The sequence below is a fragment of the Daucus carota genome, chromosome 4 (genome assembly GCF_001625215.2).
Source record: "Daucus carota subsp. sativus chromosome 4, DH1 v3.0, whole genome shotgun sequence".
Taxonomy (NCBI): domain Eukaryota; kingdom Viridiplantae; phylum Streptophyta; class Magnoliopsida; order Apiales; family Apiaceae; genus Daucus; species Daucus carota.
The window spans coordinates 36,738,390-36,749,935 of NC_030384.2; the positions used below are offsets into that span (position 1 = coordinate 36,738,390).

General features: G+C 34.0%; 2 protein-coding genes across 3 annotated transcripts in view; one reads left to right on the forward strand and one right to left on the reverse strand.

Annotated features, from left to right (window-relative positions):
* The window catches only part of LOC108217750 (3beta-hydroxysteroid-dehydrogenase/decarboxylase), a 5,050-nt gene extending 1,013 nt beyond the window's left edge, over nt 1-4,037 (reverse strand). Inside the window, exons 1-2 of the mRNA XM_064092193.1 lie at nt 3,627-4,037; nt 1-63 (exon numbers count right to left, since the gene is read on the reverse strand). The exon at nt 1-63 is cut by the window's left edge and continues 27 nt beyond it. Of these exons, the coding sequence (XP_063948263.1) occupies nt 1-63; nt 3,627-3,897 (334 nt within the window). The 5' untranslated portion in view covers nt 3,898-4,037. The remainder of the gene's footprint in view (nt 64-3,626) is intronic.
* A 3,165-nt stretch (nt 4,038-7,202) lies between these two features.
* On the forward strand, nt 7,203-10,613 carry LOC108215835 (uncharacterized). Of its 2 annotated transcripts, none has more exons than XM_017388425.2 (2): nt 7,203-7,380; nt 8,163-10,613. In XM_017388425.2, the coding sequence occupies exon 2, from the start codon at nt 8,320-8,322 to the stop codon at nt 10,492-10,494; it is 2,175 nt and encodes a 724-aa protein (XP_017243914.1). In that variant the 5' UTR covers nt 7,203-7,380; nt 8,163-8,319; the 3' UTR covers nt 10,495-10,613. The 2 variants fall into 2 exon arrangements, with proteins under 2 accessions (XP_017243914.1, XP_017243913.1); XM_017388424.2 differs by having other exon boundaries at nt 8,230-10,613.
* Nucleotides 10,614-11,546: the final 933 nt, after the last annotated feature.

Sequence of the window (11,546 nt, forward strand, 5' to 3'; positions counted from 1 at the left end):
TGTGGTTATTAATGGAAGAATCTGGAGCAGCCATATGGAACACAACCTCAGCACCTTCACAAGCTGCAAATAGATTCAGATCATGTGAGAACAGACTACATGGGAAGACAATGTATTCTAAGCTCAATCAAGTAAATTTTAGACAAAGATGAAGTCTTTTATAGTTTATAGCAACTCCAATTCAAGCATTCTCTAGGGATGCCGAGCATTGACAAATCATTACAAATATTATTTTTGTCAATTTTTCTCTCAACCATATCAATTTTTTGGCAACTTTACAGAAAAAAGCTTTAATACTTGGCAACTCCAAAAGTTGCCTATATGGCCCCCAGTTCCCACATATTTATTTATGATAGAATATCAAAGAGCATATAATAGGTATGTTAAAATATGCCTTTTGAACATATGTATAGGATATAGCTTTAACCACATTTTGAGGGGTGCCAAAAGTTGGCAACCTCTCTTGGTCTTGGGACCCAAGATATATATGCCACATAGATGTTGGCATTTTTCTTGGCAACATAGATGTTGACCCTTTTCAAGAGACTCTTAGTTCACCCCCTAAACAATTTTAAAGCTTTAAATAACTAGATTCTACTTTTAAAAAGGTGTAATAAGTGATGCACATCTAGCAAATTGACTTTTAAATAGTTTAGATTGATCTAATGAGGTATGGTGAACATTTTGTGATATATTGTGCTACAGTGCATGTTGTAATATAATAAAAATGTCATTCCGACTCTTCTGTTTAGGTAGCCACACCCGTGTCATGCATATGGAAACTCATACGACTGAAATACGGACACTTCGACCAACCACATATGAGTTGAACATAAAATGCAAACCCAAAAAAATGAGAAGAAAGAAACAAATATAAATAAAAAACAAGTAGAGAAGATCCTTAATTTGTAAAGTTCTTTAGATATCATGTTCAACCTGAATTTGATTGTTACTTTTTGTTAAGGTATCTACTTAACATGCTTTTTTATGAATATATTATGCAATGTCCCCATGTCCAAAAATTAGACAGTGTCCATGTGTCCATAATTTTCAGATTTTTCAAGTATGACCATCGGAAATGTGTTGTTTCTGACACTTGGTATCCGATGCAGAGTAACATAATAATATATTGCTAGTGTGGATGTTAGAAATTATTTAATCACATACCACAACTTGGTCTTTGTACCAATAATATGGAACTTCAATGATAATAATTAAAGTGAATCTGTAAGGGCATAATATCGTGTATTTTGTGTAAAATAAATGTAAAAAGACATAAGAGAGTTATATTTGAAAATTACATATATATATATGATCCAGTAGCAGCAATGGGTTTTGCACACTGAACATGACTTTGTGAAAAAAGTTGTGCACATATACTATATCCCATATTTAACAAGCATAAAAGGGAACTTTGGTTGTCACTCAACCACGGAAAAAATGGACAAGATAGATTAGAACTTGAAACTGACAACCACAAAATAAAAGGTACGGATATTCTCTATGGTATCACTATACAATTGGCTTTTGTCAATGGTATCATCACATTTTTTTGCTTCTATCATGTACATTTGATTTTCCACATGTAATTACCCTCATGTTATGTAAAAGTAATAGATTTGATTTAAAACCGTAAAACAAATTGTATATTTGATTTTTTTAAAAAAAAATACATGAAAGAGACTTTTGAAGCATGTAAACGGAGTTAAGATGAGTGAGAAACATTCAAACTTCATGATTGAACTTTGATCATTTATATCTCACTCATCTTCACTCAGGTTCACATGATTTAAGAGTCTATTTCATGTATTTTTTACAAAGAATTCAAATGCTCAATTTGTTTTACGGTCTGAAATCAAATCTACAACATTTTATTTAACATAAGGATATTACATGTGAAAAACCAAATTTATAGGGTGGGTCACCGCAGATAGAAGTTAAAAATGTGATATATCATTGACAAAATCCAATTGTACGGTCGTACCATAGAGAATATCCCTAAAACTACTATATATTGATGAGAATATTGTTCTGAAGATTACCTTAAGTAAATTCCGTATAACAAAATTGAGGATGTATTGCTAAGTGAACTCTCATGTAAAATCATAACAAATATTAATACATCACTAATAAAATGAAGTATAATATACTCCCTCCGTCCCTTTTTAGTTGTCACATTTCTATTTTTGTTGGTCAAATTGACTAAGTTTTGACCAAATATTATAAGTCACTCACTCATTGTATTAAAAAACTAAAAATTACATCTTAAAGTAGATTAAAAGTTATTTCCGATGATATATTTTTTATATTTTATCAATTGATAAATTATTAATAAATTACAGTCAAATTTTAGTCAATTTGACCGGCACAAAACCAAATATGACAACTAAAAAGGGACGGAGGGAGTATCAAATATTCAGACTGATTTTTGCGATTTATTTTTCAAAAAACATAGATACATGATGTTAAGTCCACAAAGTAGAATTCTATTTAATATGTTTTAATATTAATTATTATTCATTTTATAACTAAAAGATTAATATTAAAATTATTTTTATATTCTATGCTATTGACATGGGGATAAAATATACTAAAGTATATAAAAACAATTTAAAAGATATGAGAAGTGGTTCATCCAATTTAACCAAAAAAAATTATATATCATTTCAGAGTATGAGAGTAAGTTTAATATTTATAACATTTTTATAATTTCTCAATAAACAAATTTTAATTTTAGAAAAGTTTGAAATATTATTATTCCACTGAAAATATCAACTTAGTGATGTAGCATACTTTATTTTATTATTTTAGTATGTTAACATGTTTTCAGTTTGAATTGCTTACTTGATAATACAACATGGTGTCGTTTTTCTAGATTCCCTTGGAAAACTATCCTGAGGTAATTCTCAGCAACAGTAGTTTATTAAATGAATAATTTGTAGTGTGCTTACTTAAGGAGCAATAGGTCGATAAGCAGTTTAGCAGTGTCCGCCTCATGTGATCTTAATATAGTTTGTAGGCTACTATATTAACCAATTAATAAAAACTATATCAGCATGTGAAAGATATTATCACACCATATTGAGACAGCAGAGGATCTCCTAATGCTTAGGACTTAAAACGATTTAACAGATAGAAGTATCAGCCAGTGCATATTCTTAATTCGTTATCAGCCCGCACATGATACGAAGTCAGGTCACAAACTTAAACATGTAATCTTATGATCCCATATCATACATATACTCGTGTCTCATTACATAAATCCTTATGACTCGAAATCATACACATATATGAATATCAGCTACATTTGTGAAATATACTGTGCAAGCAACACCTACGTGATCAGCTACTAGCTACTTATCATGGTAACATGTATAACATATGTCTAATATACAACTTTAAGCCAACCGAAACAGTGCCTATCAGTCAAGAATAAGTGATAAATTAACTCAAACTTTCCGCAGAAATCATATTTTTTCAATCACGTGTCACAGGCATACCGATAAACCCTAAACCCTAAACCGATAAAACACAATCTAACAATCCTGATCACATTTCAACATTATACGCACATCAATCCAACATCAAAAAAATTAAATTAAACAAAATTAAGGGGTAAAAAAGACCTTTGAGCACTTGCGATTTATCGCGAAGATCAGCGGAGACATAAGAAGCACGGCCTGATTGTAAAGCTTGAGCTAGGGCACCAGATTCTTCAGAGGGATCGAGATTGATTTTAGGACCTAAATCAGCGATACGAACACAGAACGTGTCACAACGGATCAGCATTTCGACCAGATGTCGCGCCGCGAAGCCTCTTCCTCCTGTGACTACGCACCAGCTCCGTTGTTGTGGTTCAGCCACCTCGGAATTGTGGTGTTGTTCTGGTTGAGCCATCTCTGAATGCTATTGTTGTGGTTCACTTTCACGACTCACGAATGGAAGAAAGGGGGGAAGCCTCGAAAGATATACTAGTATTTAATCTCTTCAAGGAACGACAGCGTTTGGATACAAGTGACGTGAAAGTAGCATGAGTATGGGAAGGATCCGGAAAGAGAACCGCGCAGGCTTAATTAAATTATTTTTATTATTTCTTATTTTTCAGGATTCATTTCCAAGATAGGGCATGAGAATAATTAGCGAGGCTCAGCAAATTTATTAGCAGGTACAGTAATAAAATAAATGATAAATTTTCTCTTTTTTCCTTAAAGTTTTGTTCATTTTTGTTTATATTTTCCTTAAAGTAATATAATAAATGACTGCGACGAAGTATATATTCATAAGCATAAGTGTTGTGAACTTTATCGTGAGTATGATATGATATCTGCGTGAACCTTGACAAGTGTGAAATCTCTCTACACGCTCTCAACGATATTAAAATTCACCATGCACTCAAACTGGAAGGAACCATTGAAGAAAAATAATCACACTTTCTTGTTAATATTAGTTACACTCGCAAAATTTTGTTTTAATCATTGGTAAAGCAGCTTGAAAATGGCTTACAACAAAGTGCAGTACTCTCAATGTACAACTTGAAAATGACTTTTATAACTCAATTATGCGGCCAAAGTAGAGGATTTACAGTAGACAATGACCAGTATCACTTTTATTTTAAAATTTACTCTCTTCCCTTAAAAGGTTATGTCCGATTATTAACTCGGCCTAGTCCTGTTATTTTTGACTTCAACAAACGAGAAAACTTTGTCCACTTATAAAATGTCAGATCATGATTACATCAGCTCATACCCACCTCTCTCGAATTTGACGTAGTTATAGACCATGATGATAACACGTCAAGACGATGCTGTGCAGTATCTCTGTATTGATAGAAGTGAACCTTTGGTCCTCTCCGGAGAATAATAAGCAATTATCCCAAGTTACACCCACATATGTTACATATGAAGAACTCCACTAAACATATTTTATTATGAAAATTTCATGGTGTCTATTATCCAAAATACATATGTTTTATAGATTAAAACATAATACCAAAAATAATATCCGTTTAGAAAAATAACATTTACGGAGCACACACATGTTTTGCATTGAAAATAATATATCTATAATTTGTGTTCTATAAAAACTATGACATTATTAATTAGACATTGATGTGTTATATAAAAAAAAACGTGGTCATGAGATATAACTTATGCAAATGACCAAAAAAACAGTAAAAAATTAGAGATTACATAAATATAAGATACAATACATGCAACTTAGGTGGCCAATCGAGCGGTTTTGAACCGATCGTTCGGAACCGACCCGGCAAAAAATTCGTCAAAATTCGATTCGGGACGGGCTTGATTCGGCCCGGACCGACTCGTTATATTTCACGAAGCGAATACGAATCCTAATATCAGAAACCGGAACCGGCCCGCGAATTAACGAGTTGGTGACAATGCGAACGACCCGCGGTTCAAACGAACGAATCGAACGAATGAACCGCGAGTCAACGAGCTGTTCAACGGTTCAACGAACCGAACGAACGGTTCATAAATGAATAAATGAATTAGATTAATTTAGTTTTCTAATTTTAAAATTTGTCTAGTGTAGTTTTTTTTTATGTATCGATGTAGTTTGTTCCGTTTTTTTAGAGAGGAGTCCTCTCAAATTAATTGTAAAATATATTTTAATTAATAAAATTTATACGAGGTACCAACCTCTTTTATTTTATTTTATTTTATTTTAATTAAAAAATATGGTAATATAAGATAACTGAACTAAAACTAATCCGAGAAAAGACGCGAATCATTCGCGAATCGATTCGTGATTCGCGGATCAATTCTGATTCGCGAATCACGAATCGATTCGCGAATCGCGAATGATTCGCAGTTTAAGGCTGACGCTGAATGTTTGTCCTGTCTCGATTTTTTTTTGACTTCTTTTATTTACTAAAATAATGAATTTATTTTTAAAAAATAATTGATTAAATGAACTTAAATATAAAACAAAAAATTTAAAAAAAAAATAAAAATGAACCGTTTCAACTCGTGAACCCGCGAATCGGTTCACGAGCTGATTCGGACGAATTCGGCCCGGAACCGGACCGGCCCGCCTAATCAAACGGGCCGGTTACGAATCATGTTCCTATAACCCGGCCCGATAAAAATTCAGCCCGGCCCGATCCGGACCGCCCGTTTGGCCACCACTACATGCAAGTATTAGAGAACTACTTCTTATCTCAATACAGTCATGCTCAAATAACAATCAAATTAAATTTATAAATTATAATAGAGTAATGTGATTCATGAGGTGGGATGATGTCAATGTCTGGACGGAGATATATATACAAGTTTAATTGATCAAATTATTTATAAACTCCTGACGAATAAAATAATTTTGTTTGTTTACAAATTTAATAATTAAATATTTTTGTGAACTTGTTCATGAATTATTCTTATATACATATTAACAAATTTGTTTATGAACTATCGAAGCAAATCTCATTGTAATTAAATTTATGATTTCAAATATTTCGTTTAGAATCGACACCTTTATGATTTGAATCAAATTCTTTTTAGTTGAACTCCCGTTTGCGAGTATATGATCTCACTATTTCAAATTAAAACATTCCTGTATGTCATAATTTTAATAAATAACGTCTAGATATCAGATTTCATAAAAATGACCCTAAATATCACTTTAAAACACAATTGTAAATTATGCTCATACAAAACATCAAATTTTATAGCATTTCAAGTAATTTTTTATTATTTTTTTAAAAGTTGAAATATGCTATTTAAAATTGTGTTTTTCAAAATGCTATTCTAACTTCTAAGTTGTGTTTTGAGTGCAAAAAGCTACTTTATCCTAGGTATTTTTTTTATTTTTTTAAAGTTCAAAAGACTACTTAAATTGATTTTTTGAGTACAAAATATTATTTTAAGTTGTGGTTTTGTTGCAAAACGCATTTTTATATAAGATTATCAAAATTATTTTTCTAAAAAAAAAAAATGGTAAAACGCAACATGAAATTGCGTTTAATATTTTCCTATTGATGCAAGACGATCTCACACTCGTAATATTCATGATATATTTTGAAACTGTGATATTTGGGACATTTCAACTTTAAATTATGATATTATGGACATTTTCCTAATAAAATAAAGTAAAAAACTAACCGGACAAAGTTAGATTTTAACTATAGTTAAGTTTAACGATAAAGGGCAGGAGGAAGAGTATATATATGAAACCCATGCTTGCCTGCCCTTTAATTTGTCATATCAATCCCATTTTATTTTCCGAAATATTGTTCATAAGATCTCCACGGTGGGGTTTGACCAAAATTAAGTCTTTCTTTTGATTTTCAATCTGGGGGGAAATACAGACACTTCAATTGCAGCTCCAGCTTGTATGGTGATTCAGATATATTCGCTACAGGTATTTGTTTAATTTTAAATTTACTTGTATTTTCTCATTCATTTTACGCCTACAATGCATTTTGTGACTGAATCTAGGGTTTCATTTTTGCAATAGAAGACTAAATGTGCGAATTTGCATGATGAAATTTGACTGTTAGTTGCTCCTCTGTTACCTGAATTTTGGTTTAGATCTTTAATTAGGTTGTGAAACTGTGTGTGGATTATCTTAGGGTTTGAGTTGTCCGTTGAATTGTTGTTGGTTAGCGGAAATTAGTCGACTTGTTATTATATATTTGATGGTTTTATATCCATTTGTATTGTTTATTACTTGAATCTGTTACGGACAGAGTAGTGCTTTGAGGTGATGATGGTGCATTGATGGATGTAAACATAATCTGTGGAGGATTATTGTAGTTCTCGTAATACCAAAGTTTTTATTAATAGCTGAGAACTTTAATTTAAAATTGCGAGCTTTGTGTGATTTTTTTCTAATTTCAAGCTAGATTTAGAAGCATCTGCATTTAAAATCTTAAGGTTTTTGCGTGATAATAAGATAGACAGTAGTGGTATGTGTTCATATCATCTCTCTCATGCTATTTCAGGTTAGAATCAGTTCATATGCTAACTGGTATGAAATATTGAGCTCTCTTTGGAGAAATAAAAATGCTAGCTGCAACAGAAGTTATTCTGCCTAGAATTAAGTGTTTTGCTTCGTATTTTAGTGGTCAAATCCCATAAAACAGTTACCTCTTTAAAAGCTTTTTCTTGAGACGATTGTTTTTGATTTCCTGTCTGAATCAGGTAATAGATGATTACTCGGTCTGCGTGAGACATTTAACTTCTAGAATCTGTTATCTGCGTGTTTTAGGTCCCGCTGTTACCGCCCATAGCAAGTACTGGTGAAAAGGATCGAAGTCTACTTAAGCTGACGATCGGCTGACGATCGGTTTTGAAAGTTATGGAATGCAATAGAGATGAGGCGGGTCGAGCAAAAATTATTGCCGAGAAGAAATTGGAGGACAGGGATTTTGCTGGTGCAAAGAAATTTGCCTTAAAGGCCCAAAATCTTTATCCTCCTCTTGAGGGTCTTTCCCAGTTGCTGACGGTACTTGATGTGTATATTGCAGCAGAAAATAAAATTAGAGGGGAAATGGATTGCTACGGAGTATTAGGTGTACCCTGTTCTTCTGACGATGAAACAATAAAGAAACAGTATAGGAAGTTGGCTCTTATACTTCACCCTGATAAAAATAAGACAATCGGTGCGGATGGTGCCTTTAAGCTTCTCTCAGAAGCCTGGGGTTTGTTGTCTGACAAGGCAAAGAGGTTAGCTTATAACCAGAGGAGGAGTTTAAATGGGTTCCAACAGAGAGTTCCGTCTCAGTCAGGAAGGCCATCAGCAGTTCCCAGTGGAAATGGCTTCCATAATGTAACAAGTAGAGCGCCTCATTTAAAACCAAAATCTCATAAGAAGACTGCTTCCCCACCAGTATTTCGAACAGATACATTTTGGACTATTTGCAACCAGTGCAAGATGCATTATGAATATTTGAAGGTATACCTCAATAACACCCTCCTGTGCCCCAATTGTCATCAGGCTTTTCTGGCTGCAGAGATTGCACCTCCCGACAATCTTCCCCAGTCTTCCAGTGCAAATTCTGAGCAGTCACATCAGAAAATAAGCAAGCAAGCTCCCAATGGTAAATCAGGTAAAAACATTACATCAACACAAAATGTTCGACAAGGAGGGTCAGCGGCTCCGAATTTACATAAGCATTCAAATCTCCATTCTGGTACCTCCAATGTCTGTAGGACAGGCAAAGGTGAACCCTCCATTGCTGCAAAATCTGCAAATGTTGTTCAGCAAGCAAATGAGAGATTAAAGAGAGCAAGAGAGGAGTCACAAGATACTTTTTACAGGGTAGAACTTCCATCTAAGAGAAGGGCAGTAGATGGTGCTGGATCCGGATTGCAAAACCGTTTTGGGTTGCATGGGTTTTTTGGCATTATTAACAAGCCTAATGGAACTAGGGAGTTGACGCCGCTTGAAAATCGGAACATGTTAATTGGAAAAGCCCTGAAGGACGTCAAGAGTAAATTGAGTGAATGGACCTTTGATGCTGCTAGGAAGGCTGAAGAGAGAAGGAAGATTGAACAAAGAAAGCAAGAAAAATTGAAGAATGGGATAAAGTTTGATGAAAAATTGAGTGTGATTGGTGAGTACTCCCTTGCCAAAGATGGAACCAGAGAGTATGTCAATTGCACTTCTGTCGATGGCGAGTCCAAGGAGGACCCTATAGCTCCGGCAATGAATGTTCCAGATCCTGATTTTCATGATTTTGATATAGATAGGACAGAAAGCTCTTTCGGAGATAATCAAATTTGGGCTGCATATGACGATGATGATGGCATGCCGCGCTTCTATGCTTTCATTCACAAGGTTATCTGTAAGAAGCCATTCAAAATGAGAATAAGTTGGCTCAATTCGAAAACAAACAATGAATTTGGTCCACTGGAGTGGGTTAGTTGTGGGTTCTCCAAGACCTGTGGAGTTTTCAGGGTCGGGAAATATGAAATCAACAAGTCTTTAAATTCATTTTCACACAAGGTCAAGTGGACGAAAGGTGCACGAGGTGTCCTACAAATACTTCCGAAAAAAGGAGACATATGGGCTCTATACAGGAACTGGTCTCGTGACTGGAATGAACTTACCCCTGATGAAGTCATCCACAAATATGACATGGTGGAAGTGCAGGATGACTACAGTGAAGAACAAGGTGTGTCTGTAACTCCTTTAGTCAAAGTTGCTGGCTTCAAGACGGTATTTCATCCACATCGGGATAGTGATAAGGTGATGAAAATACCAAATGAAGAGATGTTCCGATTTTCTCATCAGGTTCCACACTACACACTTACAGGCCAAGAAGCTGAAAATGCTCCGAAAGGCTACCTGGAGCTGGATCCAGCAGCTACGCCACTGGAGCTTCTTCAAGTGCTTCCAGAAATTGATAAGGTGCCTGCTATGAAGGAAGAAGTAAACGTTGAGGATCAACCGCAAGGTGCCTCGGGAAATGGTGTAGTTGATACAGCTAAAGGTGCTCTGCTTGCTGAAGAAAGAGAACAGATGTTATAAGATTAGCAAAGAAGGGGTGGATCCTAGTTAATCATCTCGAGTTTTTTAGCATGTGAAGAATTAAGATTAGTAGAACGTGAAGAATTTCGAGCATACACAAGTAGTTAAATTTTTGGGTATACAGGTTATCATAATTAGATATAATTGAAATTTTTGACGCTATGAAAAGTGGAAACTAGCGTCTTGATTTAGAACTTTTGCAGCGTGGAATTGTGTCAGAAACTCATATTTTGCTAACTATTTTGAAGCCTATGTAAGCTTCTGCTAGCAATTCCAGCATAAGTTGTGAGGGAGATTTGTGCCTTATTCTAATTGCCATGATCTTTCTGTCCCTATACAAGTGAAAAGTTCTTTCTCTTTCTCTCGATACTTTCTTCAAGTCAGCATCATTGTTCTCCAATGCATCCTTCGCAAGTATAGATAATACCATACTGTAGTTTATGAACATGTGAAGCATTAGACATCCGAATTTCAGCCTATTATCTTTGGCATTGATATTTATTTTTCATATATATATATATTAGGACCTGGTACCTGACATATGTAAATAAAATAAAATAAATATTGAACACAAAATAATTATAATATATTAAAAAAATTAAAATTTATTTTCATATATTAATAAAATGAAAAATAAAATTAAAAAGTCAATACAAGACACTGATACTAGTAGATGTTGATAAATTCTTTATTTTTCTTCACCCCGTAACTCACAAAGTGTTCTTATAATTCTTAAATAATGGACGGCGACAAAATGATCAAACTAGGCACTAGGGTTTAATCACCTCCACAGTCCACGGGCATTTTTGTAGAGTACACCTTTAAACTACCATTAGTAACTCGAGATAAAGAAGTTAGGAGGTATTTTTGTAGATTACACCTTTAAACTACCATTAGTAACTTGGGATAAAGAAGTTATAATTCACTTGCCAGCTACTTTTTCTAGTCGACAGCCTATTTTCCAGCTGAAAAAAAAAGAACCATGTAATCAATTTTGTTCTTAAGAATAGATACTCTTCCGGTTTAAAAGCGGACAGCTAGAACAAAATTTT

What these genes read in the sequence shown, in the direction of transcription:
- LOC108215835 (XM_017388425.2), top strand. Translation starts at nt 8,320, where the DNA reads ATGGAATGCAATAGAGATGAGGCGGGTCGAGCAAAAATTATTGCCGAG.